Here is an 18,812-nt window from a genome sequence, read left to right as displayed (position 1 = left end):
CAATAGGTTGACTCAGCTTCTCTGTCACAAGGACCGGTACAGGAAATCTTTCCCGCCACAAGCCATAAGACTTTATAACACCTCACCTCTGGCTGACAGATAGACCTTGTTCCACTGTCAATACTTGATGTAAATTCTGTGAATGTTTTTTTGTTGTTTTTTTGTGTTTTTTTGTGCAATTCGCATATTTTAAATTTATTGTGTAAATATTATACATATTTTTTAATGTGTGATGTGTGCTGTGTGAAACGTGCTGCTGCTACACCAGAATTTCCAGCCTGGGATGAATAAAGTATTCATCTATCTATCTATAAAAATTATTTAAAATAAAAATTCACCAAATTTGTCTAAAAGCATGTTGTTCCGATATATGAGCTGAAGTCTGACCAAGGGAGGTTCGTCTTTGTGTGAGGTGATTTTGGTCACACTCCAGTAAAGAGCAGTGAACCTTTTGATTTTTGGGGGGGACCTTGTCTTTTCGGCGTTGCGCTTTGCAGACGGTCCCTGGGCATTTGTCTCGCTGCCGCTGGTTGCTTGGATGAAAATGTTGATGTAGCTCATTGTGAACACACGTCTGATTGGGAAGAGGCTGCACCATGTCCAAATCACCCGTCATCCGTATCAACGTATCAAAAGTTTCGCTCTCACCTCAGTTCCTCCGCCCTCCACATCTGCTGCAATTGCAAGACGCCTCGGATTATTTCCAATACATCGCGCACATCGGCAGCCCCCCGATTTAAAGGTCGCGAACAGTTCGACTTCATCAAAAATAGATAACGCAATTAAGGCGAGCGGAGGTGAGCGCGGGTCCGGCACTCGGAGCAGGAGACAGAGGCGGCGAGAGGCGAGGCCGGCTCGGGTGCGCGCTTGGCGCAGCCGTGGCGAGTTGGTTAATCAGTTTGCGCGTGCGTGCGCGTGCGTGAGTGTGTGCATGTGTGTGTGTGCGTGCGTGCGTGCGTGTGTGTGAGTGTTCGCGTCTGTGCGCGCGCGCGCGTGTGTGTGCATGTGTGTGAGTGTGTGTGTGTGTGTGTGTGCGTGCGCATGTGTGCGTGTGCACTTCAGGAGGAAGAGAACAGCTTCACAGCCCCTTTTCATTCTGGGGGAGCAGCATCGGAGCCAGCGACACCAACAGATTGAACAAACTGATCAAGAAAGCTGGCTCCGTAATAGGCTGCAAGATGGACGCGTTTGGAGCAGTGGTGGAGAGCGCGTGTGCTTGTTGAGCCTCATCTCTCACTGACCGAATAAAGTGACAGCGTGCACCGGGAGTGGACGAAGGCCGTGATCTAAGTTGATTTTGTGCCATCCACCATAAAGTTGTGTGACCGATTGTGTGCTTGCGGCTGCGTGTACCCACAGGGCATCAACTGGGCCCCTTGTTCTTCAGTTAAATGTTTTAGGAGGAATGTTAAACTTACATCACACTCGCCCGTAAGAGTCCTGTAACTGTTGCATTAACAGCAAAGGCTTTATTTTTCGAAGTGACAGGAAGTAACCATTTTGCTACTACACGCTCTACTCGTGCGAGGAGCTGCGAAAGTTCCGCTCCCAGGTTTCTTCTTTATAAACAGCAGCACCTTGGTCAGTAAGACGTTCCACTCGTACATGAGCTGCTTGTGTCATGGTTCTTTCTCTAGGTCACATTGAAGGGGATCCAAACCCCACCTCGCACAGCACCTAGTCACCGCAGAAAGCTGCCTGCTAGATTACACCAGGTTTTTCAAGGCCTTTGCCGGAGTTAAAGTCACTTAAACTTCTCTTATCTTTTCAACATGTTCATCAACAAGTCTGGCCGCTGTTCAAATCAAACAACGTTCCCCCTGTTGAAAACAATAATCAATGAATTAAAGAGAGGATTTCTTTTGAGTCTGCAGCCACGTCTAACTGGCAGGTCAGCATCACTCTCACGGCCCAGGGTTGCCCATGTGCTGTGCACGTGCTCACGGACGTCCTTTGTCCTCTGGTCTCAAACCTGACAGGAAACTAAAATAGATCATTACAGTTGTAGTGAAGATAGAAACTTTCTCCATTTAATTCCTTTGAGCAGTGTAACATCCACAGACACACAGTGCACCCCAGGATTTTGACAGCTCCTGTGTGTGTGTGTGTGCCCTTTGACTGATGAACCCTATTCCAAACGTGTTTTATACCAAATCAGTGGGAGTCAAGGTGCCGTGTGCATGTTAATACCAAAACAAAACGTTATCTGGAACAGTCCAATAGCCAACTCCCTCTTGCTCCGATTTCATCACTCATCTCTCTGTGGCTCCACATGACTCCAGGACACAGAGGAGTTAGAGATGGAGGGGAAATGGAAGTGCAGACACCATGAGAGGCTGGTAACACCACACATTCTGCTGTGACATTTCCACAAGCTTTCCGAAAACTTCATTTCATGGGTTCCAGGGGGGGGGGGGGGGGGTAGGCAGAAGTAGAAGCTGGGACTGAGTGGGTCTCATGCTCACAATTTATGGTTAATCAATCATTGTACCATCTTAATGACACCCTGCTGCTTCCTTAATGTGTTCTGGCAGAGACCGCTCGCCGCTGGCACCGAGCTCACGCAGACACACATATGGTCGACTCAAATGAGTGACAGAACCACTTTCGTGTTTGTATCCCTACATGCCAGATGCCATCAGCCACATACAGTCGCTGCTGGCAAGAACTGGAATGGTGGTTGGGCCTGGGGAATAAAGAGAATGCTGGAAGTGATGAAGAGAGTAAAAGTAAATTGTCCAAGAACAATATAACATACGTGTGGAAAGTGTTTATCCCAGTTCTGGTGCTGACAACACCTGTAATAACAGTGTGATAATTGAAATGCATATGGATAACTCATAAGATACTTGAGAAGAGGTGTACGCTGAAGTAAATCTGGTGATGAATTTAAATACTTAACTCTAATAGTGATGGCAAAGTGGAAAATAACTCCGTGGTCCAAAGATGACGGCTTTGAGGGAAGGCCTAGTGGGCAAGCAAATCAGCGATCAGGGTAGAAGAAAAGTGACTCACTAGTTTGCTTCTCCTGTCCTGCAACACAAAATAAAGTATTTAATAATCACACACACACACACACAGAACATTTCTGAACCCCTATTGAAAAAACTGTTCCTTTATAACCTGGTCAAAAATGTACCCATTGGAATGAGGTACAGCTGGAGTGACAAGACATTTTGTACCTTTATGAGGCAAGGCCTTAAATTCAGAGACAAAAACATTTGATATTATAAACCACAATTTATTTTAAGAAATCCCCTTTACATCTTTTAAGAAAATCAATATTTTACATGTAAATCCATCACTTTAACATCACTGGTGACATCTAGTGGCTAAATACCAAAATTACAAAACATTGAACAAATTATAAGAATCACAAGAAACATAAGCCCTTATTGGGAAAGGTTAAACATTTGCTACTCTAATGAGCAGAGCAACAAAAATTACTTACTTTATGTATGAACTACTTTTTGCAATTTAACCTTGAAATAATACAAAAATAAAATAATAACTACATGAATCAGTAATAGAGTGTCAGCCGACAAATTTCTGATAGTTAAATCATATTCCAATCAAAAATGCAACACATTTATTGGTTCTAACCTCTCACTTTGAGGATTTCTGCATGTATTCATAATTTTGAGCTGAAGCAACAGCATTACACCATTGGTCAGACAAGAGATTTGAATTTAAATCAGAATTCCAGTGACTGAAGAGTCTCCATGAGATTTTACAGACCAAGTTTCAAAAGGGATAATCTGCAGATTAATTTCTAGTTGTAGCCCCAGTATCAACTAATAACCAGAGGTAAATCACAATTCATCTGCTGAATTACAAAACAGAGCAGATGACAGTGGGAAGCCATTTAATTAATTATGATCAACATTAACAGCAGAGTTTCCATAGACAATCCCCTGTCAAGGTCGTAAAAAACATGGTTTCAAAAGATGTACCGACTTGTCAAGCTAACTTCTTGTCAATTTAGACCACTTTATCTCCTCTGGTTTCTGGTTCGAATCAAGGTTCATCCAGGGCCTGTCTGTGTAGGGATGCATGTTCCCCCCATGTATGCGTGGGTTCTCTCCGGGTTCTCCGGTCATCCCACAGTCCAAAGACATGCAGATTGATGTTAGGTTAATTAGAGACTCTAAAATGAGCGTAGGTTTGAGAGTGAATTGTTTGTCTCTGCCATACGCTGTCGACCTGTCCGGGTGAACCCTCAAATTAGTTCATTATTTGACCAGTCTACAAGATGGAGGGTGGACTCTTGCTGGATGTTGTAGTCGGAGAGGGTGCGGCCATCTTCCAGTTGCTTACCAGCGAAGATCAGCCTCTGCTGGTCTGGAGGGATGCCCTCTTTGTCCTGGATTTTGACCCTCAAATTTTCAATGGCGTCACTGGGCTCGACTTCCAGGGTGATGGTCTTGCCAGTCAGGGTCTTCACGAAGATCTGCATGCTTCTCCTCAGGCGACAGAGCTGATGACGGTGGCGTTGCTTACCAATGGAGTCCATTGACGCCTGGTCTGGAGGGATGCCTTCCATATCCTGGATTTTGGACTTGATATTCTCAATGGTATTACTGGGCTCGACTTCCACGATGATGGTCTTGCCAATGAGATTTGCATCTTGACAGCATTGAAAGAAAATAAGACAAAGACAATAAAAATGAGTTGAAACGTTCAGTTGTATGGAAGCTCATAGAGTCAATGTGGACAAAGCTTTATTTTAATACGAATATATTCATGTTTCCATAACAAAGACAAATAGTTAACTATTACATTTGAGAAGCTGGGAATAGCATTTAATCAATTGTTATTGTTATTTATTAACTATTCACTGAAGGTATGAAATCATCTATGTTACTAAGCTAACAGGCGTTGCAGTTTTATTAATAACTTCCTATTCATAAGTAAAAACATGGCAGCTTAGGTATTGAGTTACTTTGCTGGAAAATGCAGGCAAGTGTCAAAGCATTAACACCTGGGGTGGTAAGGTCAGGTTTTGTATTTTCAAATGTGGTCATGGTCTCGCCTCTGTGTCTGCTATAATTCAAATGGGATTCTGAGATGATTCACTATCTGTTATATGCGATGAGCGTGTGCCTGTGATCTTTTGGTCATTGCATCAACAGGCATGACATCACAATTGCATCATAATGGAATGTTTTGATTAAATATTTGCTTTTATTTTACAAATTGCCCTACAACCTGGACAACATCTAAGTCCAAATTAAATCAATATTGAAAAATGTTTTCAATGTGTTCATCTTAAAACAAACAAAATGTGTTGTTAATCCAACCAATCAAATCATTAAACAAGCAACATGGTTCAACTTGCTGGTATTCTTCAGTCAGAATAAAAAGATCAAACAAAAATCCAATCAAAACGTTCCATTATGACGCAAATGTGATGTCATCCATATTGATGCAATGACCAAAGGATCAAAGGCACACACACTCCTGTTATCTGTGATCTCATCGCATATATCAGGTAGGGAATCCTCTCAGAATCCCATTTGAATTATAGCAGACACAGAGGTGAGACACTGACCACATTCAGACCAGAACCACCACCAGGAAAGACAAGTAAAAGGTATGTCAGATTGCGACAACACAGTACTGACAACTTGATTAGAATGAGATTGTTCATTGGTTCACAGCTTGCGCATGCATATTGTCACGTCTCCTGGAATTCCAAAGATGGCGGACAACAATGTAACATCTCATGTATTTTCTTTGATTTGACACTTTTAAAGTATTTAAATAATGCGTTTGATTTAAATTGGGTTAGGGTACGAGTCAGGTAAGGGTTCGTTGTTGTTTCATACAATTTGACATTGAATGATGACTTTTTTCAAACCTATCAAAATGAACAATATATTGGTTTTAAAAACAAAAATAACTACAATCAAACAAGTAATCACAACATCAACCTCTTTTCTTTCACTTTTGGACAGCTTGAATGAGAATAATTTCATCATAGAAAGACAGTTATATTTACATTACCTGGCATAATGCTGGCCTAGTCAGACACAAGCACTGGAACAACCGAGTTATGATAAAGAACTTCAAAACGTTTTGTTATTATGAGAATTCAGTAACTGGTTTGCACTCCTCTCCCTTGTAGGCCTGTTGTGCCAGAGGTGTAAGTCTGTGCTTCCACAGTCACATTGTGTGAAAAGCACAACAAAATGTATATTTTGATGTAAAAAATTATGTTGGAAGAATGAAAATTGTGGGAATGAGAACAATTTGAAGAAAAAAATTTAAATTCATTTTCCAGCTCCTGTCCAGTCCACTTTTATCTCCTTCACTCTTGCTGTGAACATTTCACCATATACACACTAGTGTTAAAGTGTGAGAAGGGCTGAAAGCTTTCACTACAAACAAAGTTGAATATTTTGAAAAGTTTTAATGGGATTTTTATTTTTATTTTTATTTTAACCTTAACTTAACAAGGAGTAAAAGCAAAAAAACTAGTTGAGATTGAAAATCTCTTCCAAGTGTCCTGACCAAAACAGGCAGCAGCACATGTAACACTGATTGCAAACAAATAAAAAAAAACATAACAATTTAAAGAGACAACATCCATTCTGTTTCCGTTGGCTGCTTCACAATAAAGGCTTTCCCATTTTCTGTTTTATTTTTTTAAAAACAGCTTTATTGTGGAGTAACAATCAATAAAAAGTATTACTTCAGTTGATGAGAAAAAAAATTAAAAGCATGTGGTAGTTTTCTGTGAATTGCTTTAGTTTGTGTCTGTTTACCCATTGGAATGGGGTTTAGAATAAAGAAATCAAATGAAAACATTCCATTATGATGTAAATGTGATGCCATCCCTATTGGTGCAATGACCAAAGGATCAAAGGCACACCTACTCCTGTGATCTATGATGTCATCGCAAATAACAGGTAGTGAATCCTCTCAGAATCCCATTTGAATTACTGCAGGCACAGAGGCGAGACTCAGTTACTTGACCACATTTGAAAATACAAACCCTGGCCAAGACTATCATCTGGAAAGACAAGCACAATTTCTGAGGTATGTCTGAGGCTGACAACACAGTACTGACAAGACGATTAGAATGAGCTTGTTCTTTGCTTCATGGCTTGCACATGCGTATTGTCACATCTGGAATTCCAAAGATGGCGGACAACAACGTAACATCTCAAGTATTTTCTTTGGTTTTACACTTTTAAAGCATTTAAATGCTGCGTTTAAATCATTTAGGGTTAGGGTTAGAGTCAGGAAAGGTTTTGTTGTGGCACAAACTTAACACACCACTGTTGATTCTCCTCGTGTTCTTCCCTATAATAAAAACTAAGAAAGATATGCTAATAAAAATGACTTTTAGAAGTGCTAACATTGTTTACAAATACATTGTGTATCCTACGACGGCTTCAGAAGAAAGGCTTCCATTATCTGAGAAACGTTACCTTGTTCACAATAACGGCTGTTCAGGCAGCAGTCTGACACAAATGAGAAGCGTCTGATTAAGGTCGCTGAATAACTAAACTCAATTACTTTTTGCTAAGTTAATGTTTCAGTTAACACTTGCAAAGTAACTCTATACCTAAGCTTTCATGATTGACTTACAAGTGATTAATAAAACTGCAACTTCTGTTAGCTTAGCAACATAGATGATTTTACACCTTCAATTAATACATTTACAAATAATAAGTAAAATGACAATAATCATAATTTATTAAATGTTGTTTACAGCTTCTCAAATGCAATAGTTAACTATTTGTCTTTGTTATAGAAACATGAATATTCTACTTAATATGGTCCAGACCAATCTGTATTCTGCTGTGTTCACCACATATGGAATTTTACTAAGTGGATTATATTAAAATAAGGCTTTGTCCACTTTGGGTCTATGAGCTTCCATACCCCTGAAAGTTTTAACTAATGCTATTGTCTATTGGCATGTTTTCTTTCATCAGTGTCAAGATGCAGATCTTCGTGAAGACCCTGACTGGCAAGACCATCACCCTGGAAGTTGAGCCCAGTGACACCATTGAGAATTTGAAGGTCAAAATCCAGGACAAAGAGGGCATCCCTCCAGACCAGCAGAGGTTGATCTTCGCTGGTAAGCAACTGGAAGATGGCCGCACCCTGTCCGACTACAACATCCAGAAAGAGTCCACCCTCCATCTTGTGCTCCGCCTGAGGGGAGGTATGCAGATCTTCGTGAAGACCCTGACTGGCAAGACCATCACCCTGGAAGTTGAGCCCAGTGACACCATTGAGAATGTGAAGGTCAAAATCCAGGACAAAGAGGGCATCCCTCCAGATCAGCAGAGGCTGATCTTCGCTGGTAAGCAACTGGAAGATGGCCGCACCCTGTCCGACTACAGCATCCAGAAAGAGTCCACCCTCCATCTTGTGCTCCGCCTGAGGGGAGGTATGCAGATGTTCGTGAAGACCCTGACTGGCAAGACCATCACCCTGGAAGTCGAGCCCAGTGACACCGTTGAGAATGTGAAGGCCAAAATCCAGGACAAAGAGGGCATCCCTCCAGACCAGCAGAGGCTGATCTTCGCTGGTAAGCAACTGGAAGATGGCCGCACCCTGTCTGACTACAACATCCAGAAAGAGTCCACCCTCCATCTTGTGCTCCGCCTGAGGGGAGGTATGCAGATCTTCGTGAAGACCCTGACTGGCAAGACCATCACCCTGGAAGTCGAGCCCAGTGACACCGTTGAGAATGTGAAGGCCAAAATCCAGGACAAAGAGGGCATCCCTCCAGACCAGCAGAGGCTGATCTTCGCTGGTAAGCAACTGGAAGATGGCCGCACCCTGTCTGACTACAACATCCAGAAAGAATCCACCCTCCATCTTGTGCTCCGCCTGAGGGGAGGTATGCAGATCTTCGTGAAGACCCTGACTGGCAAGACCATCACCGTGGAAGTTGAGCCCAGTGACACCGTTGAGAATGTGAAGGTCAAAATCCATGATAAGGAAGGTATCCCTCCAGACCAGCAGAGGCTGATCTTCGCTGGTAAGCAACTGGAAGATGGCCGCGCCCTGTCTGACTACAACATCCAGAAAGAGTCCACCCTCCATCTTGTGCTCCGCCTGAGAGGAGGAAACTAAGCATCTCCTGGTCATGAAGATGCTTCAGTAAACTGAGCAATTGTTCCTGTGTTGAAATTACACCTCATCCAGCTGTCAGAAATTCGTCATTTTAAAAGTTTAAATAAAGGGTCATCTTTCATGGATATTGCTTTGCTGGCTTTTAATATTTTGCTCACATTTGCAAAAGTGGAAAACTGGATGCATGTTTGAGATTTGAGTGAAATGTGACTTTCGTCTCGTTATTGGTTGATACTGGGGCTACAACTAGTAGTTAATCTGCAGATTACTTTTTTGACTGCTTGGTCTCTTCAGTCTCTGGAAACCTGATGTGACATTTTCAATGTATCTTGACTTTTTCAATTGTCTCTTGACCTCTGACCAACGTTGTAATGCTGTTGCTTCAGCTCAAAATGATGAATACATGCAGAAAACCCTAAAGTGAGAGGTTAAAACAAATTGCATTTTTGATTGGAATATGATTTGATTATCAGAAATTGTATCTCTATTACTAATTCATATATACTTTTTATTCTTGTATGTATTTCAAGGTTAAATTCCAAAAAGTTGCCTTTGTTTCTTACAGAATATAATTTTTTTCAATATTGTGTAATTTTGGTATTTAGCCACTCCTCTTACCATTTTTTGTTTTATCTTTGATGAGTAATAAGTAAAAATATTTCTTAAAATTACGCCAATCGGAAGTCACAAAGGTGAATATTGTTCTGGTGTGTTCTTATACAAGAACAATGTCGGACTCTGTAATTTTCTCAGGACCCCTGCTTAGACGGTATTCATCCTACTTTGGATGGTGCAGCTCTCCTTTCTAGAAAGCGGTCTCAGTGAGCTAGACGGTCAAACCTGTGACAGTCCAGAGTTGTAACCAGGAAGCTGCAGAGTTGCAGTCTTACACACCTCTCTGCACTTCTATTAGAGCAGTCGCCCCAACAATACCACAGAGAAACTGTGTCTGCCCCCCGACCACTTCATCTGTCAGTACATAAACATTTTCAAATACGCAAAAATAACAGCATCAAGTGCTCATTTTAGATTTACATTTTTTTTAATGAGTTTTGTTTAAGAGCCCTGTTCTGTAAGTTTTTTCTCTCCACAGTCTCGGAGCTGCTCAATGTAGGAACTGTTGTGTTTCTCTGTAATATTGTGAGGTCTCCACCTCACTATGTAAAGAGCTTTGAGACAATGTATGTTGTGATTTGGTGCTATACAATAAAAAATGATTGATTGATTGAGGGAAACAGAAGTATAAAGTGGCCTGAAATGGAAATATGCAAGGACTGTACTGCTGTAATGCAAACACAGCTGAAAACATGTATTTGTACGATAAGACAAACAGATAGTTAACTTTAGTACTATCAAAACATGCCATTTACCTATTCAATTTAATTCGATACAATTCTATTTGTATAGCGCCAAATCCCAACATTCATTGTCTCAAGGCATTTAACATAGTGAGGTCAATATTACAATATTACAGAGAAACCCAACAAACAAATCCCACAATAAGCAAACATTTGGTGATTTGGTGACAGTTGAGAGAAAAAACTCCCCTTTAACAGGAAGAAATCTCTGGCAGAACCGGACTTAGTTGTGGGAGAAACATCCGTCTCGACCGGTTGGGGTGAGGAGAAAAATGGGGGAGAGAGGAGAGGTGGGAGGAAAGAGGGGGAGAGGAGAGAGAACAGCTGAAGATCTGCCGCTTTAATCTCTACTAGACTGATACTTATAATTACAAAAATAATACTGACACTTAAAGATTCAATTATGTTAATAATTGTTTTAATTAATAATAATAATTATAATAATTATTATAGTTATTATTTGCCGATTAGGGCCCTGCAGCTCAGGAGTCAGAGATACATTAGGAGAGAGAGAAAACACAGTGACACGTAATGTTAACATATCGGGGGAGAGAGGAGTTGTATAACAGTTGCTTTAATCTCTACCAGACTGATACTTAAAACTACAAAAATAATACTGGTTAGGGTGAGAGAGAAAAATGGGGGAGAGAAGAGGTGGGCAGGAAGACGGGTAGCAAAGAGACTGGGGAGAAGGGAGGTGGCATCCTCCCCTGCCTGTCTAGGCTTTACTCTGGCTCCCTGATCACTACTCTGAGAGAAGGTGAGAGATGGAGAAGTGAGGATCTTCCGATGGTCGACAGTGCTCTAACTATAATTTTTATCATAGAGGAAGGTTTTAGGTCTAACTTTAAATGTAGAAATGTCGTCTGCCTCACTGGTTCCAGAGGAGAGGAGCCTGGTGGCTGAAGGCTCTGCCTCCCATTCAACTTTTACAAATTCAGGGAACCACAAGTAGTCCTGAGTTTACAGAGCGAAGTGATCTATTGAGATAATATGAAACTATGAGCTCTGTGAGATATGATGGGGCCGGGTTATCAAGGGCTTTGTAGGTGAGGAGCAGGATTTTGAAGCATAATATAAAGTGAAAAGCAATGTACGGTGTTAATACTCCAAAATGATGGTGTAATGATCTGTACCAATGCTGTAACAGTACATTTTACAACTATTCTTTACCTATCTTGTGCCTTTGCTATAAGGATTTGACCTACTGATCATTTATATTGTAGATATTATGTTATTACTGGGCACTTAATATATTATTGCAGGGTATTATACACTCACTTGTTACCACCACAAACAGTTTTGTGAATCTAAAAAATAAAAAAATATAAATTTTGCCTGTTGGATAAATGTTTATGATTCTTGCACTTTTGAGTAATTTCTTCATGGTTGAATGCACTTATTTTAAGTCGCTTTGGATAAAAGCATCTGCTACATGATTGTAATGTTTCTATGTTTTCTGAGGACAGATACAGGATCTCTATCTCAGCCAAAAAAGTTTAAAGATGATTTTTTATAATTCTTTATTATGAGTGGGTCCATTTTGGGCATGTCTTCAGACATGTTCAAAAGGAGGAGTTGAATCTAAGTTTTGTACTCCCTTAATATAAATTAGGACATTAAAAAACTAAAATACAGTGTTTACAGAAAAGTATTCAGACCATATCACTCCACTCACATTTTGTGTTGCAGCTTTAGACTGAACTGATTTACTTTAATTTTGTACGCTCATTAATCTACACTCCGTACCCCTTAACGATATCGCCAAAAAGAATTGAATACATTTGCAAACATTTCGGAATTTCTGTTTTCACTTTGTCATTATGGTACCGACTGTTGATTGATGAGGGGAAGAATTAATTAGCATAAGGCTGCAACATAAAATGTAAAAAGTGGACATTATAACTTCCATAACAAACTTGTAGATGACAGAGGCCTTGTTCAGCCAAGGTATAAAAACTCAAGTCATATCCAGAGCTAAAAAAGAAAAAAAAGAGGAAAAGAAACATGAGGTCAATAATAAACAATAGTCTGCACTCTCTGCTCACACAACCCTGATCATACAAAAAATATCCAGCTGATGTTGACCAAAAGAAATGTGGAACTTTCCTCAATGTTAGGCCAGCTGTAAGATAGTCAAAAAGTCCAACTGATCAGAAGTGTCCGTAAACCGGGGCTGTCGATACAGGAAAACATCCTGTTCAATTTAAACTTTGCAGACTACATGCACATCACATTGTTCTGGGGAGTGAGATCTTAAAATAACCACCGACCACCATCAGTTTGAGCTATTGGTATCAATTAAAAACACTGATGCATCTCACAGGCAGTTCTGGGTTCTTTGCCACAGATGGCAGAACTGCCAACAAAGAGGAGGCTGCTTGCCATCTCTGCCACACGGAGTCTCATGACTGATGGAAAGGAGCAGCAGTCCAGTATAGATTATACTAGTGTGTGTAGTTGAAAAGTAACAGCCCTATCAAAAACCTCTCGAGCTACTAAAACACTCGATCAAATTCAGTCTGGCTGGTGGTAGCTGGGTTTCTGTTCTGATTTGGCTGCTGCTGGGGCATGTGGCCTCTCCGTCTGGGCGGTGCCAAATATTCAAACATGGATGTGTTGTGGGTGGAGAGCATGTTCTTCAGGTCTGATGGCATGGGGTCAGACCAGAAGAAATCGTGGTTAAGTGCATCGTCGCTGTCCGTGCGCTGTGCTGGGTCGAGGACCAGTAGCTTGTCAATCAGGTCCAGAGCGTACGGGTCTTTGACGTAGGCTTTGAGCCGATCCTTCACCTTCCTCTTCTGGCCTTTAGGCAGCTCCATCTTCTGGTACAGCTCGTATTTCTTATCCACGCTAGGCCACACCTGATACACAGAGAAAATGGTTCAAGGTCCAGGTGAGTAGTGTATGGCGCCATGTGAAGCTCATTCAGTCTAAACCAGTGGTTTCTCAACCTTTTTTGGGCCAGCACCCCCCTATCCATTATCCAGGTCGCGTGAGACATTTTCATACAGAGTAATAGTCGCAAACAACTACTACATGCGCCGCACGGCATTTTTGAATGGTGTTACTCTGGTCAGATCCGCTGCATCCTAATGTATTGTAAATCACAGTCTTTTGCAATTTCAAATTGTGATTTCAATTTCAAAACTATTAATCGTTCAGCCTTACACGACAACAATGTCTAATGAACACTTTAAAGTTCACGACAAGACCGTTTTATAACGCTGCAGTACGGAGTTCATATAAAATGAAACTCTGAAACTCACGTTCTCGTGAAGGCAGAACTGGCAGGTTTTAACATGGCAGACCACTAAACTTGTATTGTTTTGAAATCTTGGAGTAAACTCGCCTTAAAACAAACACCCCCCAAGGGCACTTCAACGCCCCCCCTTGAGAAACACTGGTGTAAACCAATGATCCTCTCCGTGATTCCATCTTACCTCAGCAGTTATGGAGCCACAAAGCTGGCTGATCAGAGTGAGCTGGTGCTGCTCTGTGTTGCCCTGCATGATCGGACTCCGGGTCCACATCTCTGCCATGATGCAGCCCGCTCCCCACAGGTCAATGGGAGGGCCGTAGTCCCGTTCACCTACCCAAAAAAACATTAAATAAATAATTATAGCTTCATAGAGCGATTGGGGGGTTCAAACCCACTGCCCCCTTGATGGGATGTAAACAAAACTCTGTTTATTGATGGCGTGAGTTTGGTCATAATAAGTAATAGGCATCTTGAGTAATAAGCAAACATGCCCATTTTAACAAATCAAGATGGCGCCATTACATTTGATCCAATTTTTTGGTGATCAGTTTTTTTGAAATTCTGTTCAGTTGTTATTGAGATAGATGTTTGTGGAACCCCTATAGGTTGATAACAAAATGCTTTAAGTAGAACTGTAGCTAATCACAGATGTAAGTTATGTATCAAGATTTTTGATGATTGGACGGGGAACTCATCCCCTGTAGTGTGAGCTGTGATGTGACAGACAGTGAGTGTGTCAACATGAAACCACAACAACACTCTTCATACATATTCTCTGACTTTTCCGTGTTTCTGAACAAATCACCTCAGACTATTTGCAGGACTTGATTCTGTCGTGTGCGTTTTCACTGATACAGATGATGAACGTAACCTCGAGCTGCTGTAATACGGAACCACATATTAACACGTCAAGTTATCTCTCTCTCCACACAACACAGACAGCGTCCGCTCAAACTACTTCCTGTTTCTGACCTGTCAACATAAGAGCCTCCTTAAATATATTGAACAGTTTCTTTTTGACGTCCATGGTGAAAAGTGACAAACACTTCCTGTTTGGCGTGTATCACATATTATCCCATGTCACTTCTCGTGTGTTTTCATGTGTAAAGTTGTTTGAAATACATTTCTCGTGTAGTGTGTGAACCTCTGTCACAGATGAGTCACGTAGTGTGAACAGCACAACGACTGAAAGACTGATTACAAGACAACACGTTGTGTATTGTGAACGGTACAGAGATCTGTACCGTTCACAATACACAACGTGTTGATGTTTGAAAATGGTGTCGTGTCCGAGGCATAAGTCAGTAGGATGCTTGTCTCTTACCCAGCAGCAGCTCTGGAGGACGGTACCAGAGTGTCACCACACGATTGGTGTAGCGGTTGCCCTGGCTGTTTTTAGCCAGACTGAAGGCTCGGGCCAAACCAAAGTCAGCCAGCTTCAGAACTCCGTCTCTGGTGATGAGCACGTTGGCGGCTTTCATGTCTCTGTGGAGGATCTGATCCAGCAGAAGACCACGTCACACATTAGATTTTAACAGTCAGTTTGATAAATGACATTCCGATTTTTATTTTTCTGTTATGTACAGTGTTGTGCTACTTAAGAGGAGCTCTCATAACATTCTGACGAAAGGCGTTTCAATTTTCAATGACCATTTCTGCCCATTAGTCTATACTCAATACTTGAAAAAAAGTAGAAAAAAAAAAGTATTAAAAACCGAAAGCTGAATTCTCTCATCAGCCTCTTTACAAGCTTTTACAATGTCCTTTGGGGTAAAGTCTGGATTTAAAGGGGTTTATCTGGATATGAGGCATCTGAACTAGCATCTTCTAGTCCCTCCTCAAATGTGCATGTTTTCCAGAAGCACCAACTCATTAAGGTCAGGCCGGCTACGTTGTTAGCGTATTTCCTGAAATGGTGATCGAGCCATCATTTGAGGCAGGCTAAATTGCATATTTCCATTAGCTATATTTGCAAATCCCAGTGTTTAATAAACACAATTGGTCACATTGTAATGGGAAGCCCTGTTTGCTCTTAACCCTGCGTGTGCATGCTTTCTAAAACTTAAAAATCACAAAAGGGACTTGAATGGTTATTGGTCAGCGCCTCACCTTATTTCTGTGGATGTAGTAGAGTCCATTCAGCAGCATCTGCATGACCTTCTTGATCTCTGCCAGGGTGAACTTTACATTGGCATTACTCAGCAGCCCAGCCAGGTCGTGCTCACAGAAGTCAAACACCAGGTAGATGCTGCCTTTGTATCTATTGAACTGTGTTGCTTCAAAACCAATGAGAGCAAACCAAGAATTAAAGACATAATTACCAAACAAAATAATGTCATGCACACAAAAGCTTTGTTCGTCTATAACTGGAATAACGCATATTTAGCTCTTTGTGCATCAGGGTTTACGCTACGCCCATTTTGTGGCACCGCCGCTCCTACAGAATTTTATGAAATGTGTTGTCGCAATTTCAGGACCCTGAGAGGGCTTTTATTTTGACACGACAAAACACAGCAACTCAGCGCTGTCGGCAACACGCCCCGAGGAGAGGGAGAGAGAGTCTGACTGTACTTAAAGCAACAACAAGGCAAAGGGCAGTCGGGTCGCACCTCGAATCTGGACAAATATTTAAGGAGCATTACATTGATTTGGAGCAATGTAGCTGCAGTGTTGGTTTGTTTTGCTGTGGTCTGAGTGCGACTGTGCACCTGCTGCGACTGTGCACCTGCTGACCTGCTCCTCCAATGAAGATCTTTAACATGCAGTGAGATGTTGTGCACTGGTGCACTTTAGTATCATATTTTGCACCTTTTGCTGCTCCGATGGACTTATTTTCCTGAATGTGTATTGTAGATAGTATTGAAACTGACTTGTAAATAAATAGATGAATTTTTTTGATCCCAAACTGGGATATTCCTGTGTTGCAGCAGCAGGTATCTGTCACAACAAACCTCACAAAATATTTAAAAATATGATAAATACAAATATAAGAACTGCAAAACATTACAAGTATAAGGAATATTGGCTGCTGAAAAAACTGTGCATGGCAGGGCGACGAGTGACCTAAAGATATAACTCTGTTAAAGTAGAAAGACTGGAGACTTGTGACACCAACCTTTGGTTCTGCAGATCTCGATCAGATTGACCACGTTCTCATGTTTGAGCAGCTGCAGGATCTTGATTTCTCTCAATGCTGTGATTGGAAACTGAAACACAGATAAAGATGAGGAACGTGGAGGAATGGAGACCTACCCTACAGGCAGCTACGCAATTTGGCTAAACCCAAGTTTGTGCTGTCGTGACTCGTCAGTTGCCTTGCATTAACTCGTGTACACGAATCGTACACTTCCACAGTTTGTAAATCGCCACAGGAGAATCCAACGCCAAGTCTTCCTCATGGGAAAAGTGCACCACAGTTAGAACGCCGCGTGGCTCGGTCGCTGCTTGAGCCTCAACTGAACTAACTTCCAATCCATGAATTAATAAACTTCAAAACCATGCACAGAGCTATTTCTCTTAAACACATGCTTACATATTTAAACAGAAACTTAAATATCCACAGTAAATAAACTTCAAACAGAAATTAAGGCCAAATCTACAATCACGGTCCATATAGACAGTTGTGATTTATTACTAGTAAGCTTTCTCTCACCGTGAGTTCAAACACATGAGTCTATAGAATTGACTAAACGGTCTCTTACTCCTTCTTTCTCGTTTTCCATCAAAACCTTCTTCAGCGCCACCTTCTTCCCAGTCTGTCTGTGCTTGGCTTTGAACACCTCCCTGTGGAATGACATCACAGGACACAAGCACGAATGAAGTGTTGGACATGAAGAACCTGCAGACTCCCACAGCGCCTCTGTTCTCTGACACACAACCCTGGGTTATGGTCAGGGGTTATGGTCCGGGTTATGGTCAGGGGTTATGGTCCGGGTTATGGTCAGGGGTTATGGTCAGGTAACCCCCTGATCCTCTGTTCACTGACACACAACCCTGGGTTATGTCCGGGTTATGGTCAGGGGCTATGGTTATGGGTTATGTCCGGGTTATGGTCAGGGGCTATGGTTATGGGTTATGTCCGGGTTATGGTCAGGGGCTATGGTTATGGGTTATGTCTGGGATATGTCCGGGTTATGGTCAGGGTTATGTCTGGGCTTGGTCAGGGGTTATGGTTATGGGTTATGGTCAGGGGTTATGGTTATGGGTTATGGTCAGGGGTTATGGTTATGGGTTATGCCTGGGTTATGTCCAGGTTATGACTGGGTTACCCCCTGACCCTCTGTTCACTGACACACAACCCTGGGTTATGACTGGGTTATGGTCAGGGGTTATGTCAGGGTTATGACCGGGTTATGGTTAGGGGTTATGTCTGGGATATGTCAGGGTTATGGTCAGGTTATGGTTATGACCGGGTTACCCCCCTGACCCTCTGTTCACTGACACACAACCTGTAGTTGTCAAGTCTCCACGAGGCTGCACGTGAAGGGAGAAGACAGGTCTGTGTTTACCCGTTAGCTTCCCCGCGGCCAGCGGCTAACAGCTAGCAGCTGCCGTTAGCGTCCACACGTCGACAGACGGGAGCGTGTCGCAGCGCCACTCACCCGAACGTCCCCTGTCCTATTTTGGCCAATTTCTCGTACTTGGAGAACTCGTCGCAGAAGGGAAACTCCACTCCGTCGTAGTACTTGGACATGATGGCGGCCTCCCGGTCGGGCCTGCACGAGAGACATTTCACTCAACACCGGGACTTCGGACACGAGGAGACACGAGCTACATGTGACGTCCTCAAACGGGAGAAAACACAAACGTTTGATAAACGTGGTTTTGATGGTTATTCTCTTACTTTTCAGCGCCGGCGGCGTTGGCTGTTCTCTCTCGCTGCATCTCCGAGCCGTGTTGCGCTGCTTTCTTCTTCTTCGTCGTCTTTACTTCTTCTTCGAGTTGTTTTTTTGGGCGGTAGGCAAACAACAAATTCGCACATTACCGCCACCCACTGGTATGGAGTGTGGATCGGCATCGCTATTATTTACCTATATTCAAAATTAAAATAATTGGATTAGTTTGTCTGAGACACTGGAATTGATAACACTATT

General features: G+C 42.1%; 3 protein-coding genes across 6 annotated transcripts; 1 reads left to right on the top strand and 2 right to left on the bottom strand.

The window, feature by feature from the left end:
• Positions 1-2,437: 2,437 nt before the first annotated feature.
• On the bottom strand, positions 2,438-5,308 carry LOC118300700 (polyubiquitin-like). 3 transcript variants are annotated; one of them, XM_035625351.2, is made up of 4 exons: positions 4,943-5,308; positions 4,318-4,626; positions 3,016-3,033; positions 2,438-2,686 (listed from the first exon to the last, which is right to left on the bottom strand). In XM_035625351.2, exons 1-4 carry the CDS (start codon positions 5,022-5,024, stop codon positions 2,622-2,624), a joined length of 474 nt encoding a protein of 157 aa, XP_035481244.1. In that variant the 5' UTR covers positions 5,025-5,308; the 3' UTR covers positions 2,438-2,621. The 3 variants fall into 3 exon arrangements, with proteins under 3 accessions (XP_035481244.1, XP_035481242.1, XP_047193755.1); XM_035625349.2 differs by lacking the exons at positions 2,438-2,686; positions 3,016-3,033 and having other exon boundaries at positions 3,226-4,626; XM_047337799.1 differs by lacking the exons at positions 2,438-2,686; positions 3,016-3,033 and having other exon boundaries at positions 3,226-4,626; positions 4,982-5,308.
• Positions 5,309-5,460: 152 nt separating this feature from the next.
• LOC118300687 (polyubiquitin-B-like) lies at positions 5,461-9,224 on the top strand. Of its 2 annotated transcripts, XM_035625324.2 has the most exons (3): positions 5,462-5,593; positions 6,951-7,041; positions 7,947-9,224. In XM_035625324.2, exon 3 carries the CDS (start codon positions 7,954-7,956, stop codon positions 9,097-9,099), a length of 1,146 nt encoding a protein of 381 aa, XP_035481217.2. In that variant the 5' UTR covers positions 5,462-5,593; positions 6,951-7,041; positions 7,947-7,953; the 3' UTR covers positions 9,100-9,224. The 2 variants fall into 2 exon arrangements, with proteins under 2 accessions (XP_035481216.2, XP_035481217.2); XM_035625323.2 differs by lacking the exon at positions 6,951-7,041 and having other exon boundaries at positions 5,461-5,593.
• A 2,739-nt stretch (positions 9,225-11,963) lies between these two features.
• cdk9 (cyclin-dependent kinase 9 (CDC2-related kinase)) lies at positions 11,964-18,721 on the bottom strand. The gene is made up of 8 exons (XM_035625321.2): positions 18,563-18,721; positions 18,321-18,434; positions 17,421-17,502; positions 16,835-16,925; positions 15,829-15,995; positions 15,044-15,215; positions 13,901-14,049; positions 11,964-13,321 (listed from the first exon to the last, which is right to left on the bottom strand). Exons 1-8 carry the CDS (start codon positions 18,601-18,603, stop codon positions 12,956-12,958), a joined length of 1,182 nt encoding a protein of 393 aa, XP_035481214.1. The 5' UTR covers positions 18,604-18,721; the 3' UTR covers positions 11,964-12,955.
• Positions 18,722-18,812: the final 91 nt, after the last annotated feature.

Source organism: Scophthalmus maximus, chromosome 2 (genome assembly GCF_022379125.1).
Source record: "Scophthalmus maximus strain ysfricsl-2021 chromosome 2, ASM2237912v1, whole genome shotgun sequence".
In the NCBI taxonomy this organism is placed as follows: domain Eukaryota; kingdom Metazoa; phylum Chordata; class Actinopteri; order Pleuronectiformes; family Scophthalmidae; genus Scophthalmus; species Scophthalmus maximus.
This window is presented reverse-complemented; position numbering and strand designations above follow the sequence as displayed.

Excerpts from the sequence above, each read along its gene's own strand:
- LOC118300700 (XM_035625349.2), bottom strand. The coding sequence starts at position 5,024 with ATGACCACATTTGAAAATACAAAACCTGACCTTACCACCCCAGGTGTT. Across the intron at positions 4,627-4,942 it reads TGCCTGCATTTTCCAGCAAA|ATGCAAATCTCATTGGCAAG; the intron begins GTAACTCAATAC and ends AATGCTGTCAAG.
- cdk9 (XM_035625321.2), bottom strand. The coding sequence starts at position 18,603 with ATGCAGCGAGAGAGAACAGCCAACGCCGCCGGCGCTGAAAA. Across the intron at positions 16,926-17,420 it reads TGGAAAACGAGAAAGAAGGA|TTTCCAATCACAGCATTGAG; the intron begins GTAAGAGACCGT and ends TCTGTGTTTCAG. Across the intron at positions 15,216-15,828 it reads ACTACATCCACAGAAATAAG|ATCCTCCACAGAGACATGAA; the intron begins GTGAGGCGCTGA and ends CTGCTGGATCAG.
- LOC118300687 (XM_035625323.2), top strand. The coding sequence starts at position 7,954 with ATGCAGATCTTCGTGAAGACCCTGACTGGCAAGACCATCACCCTGGAA.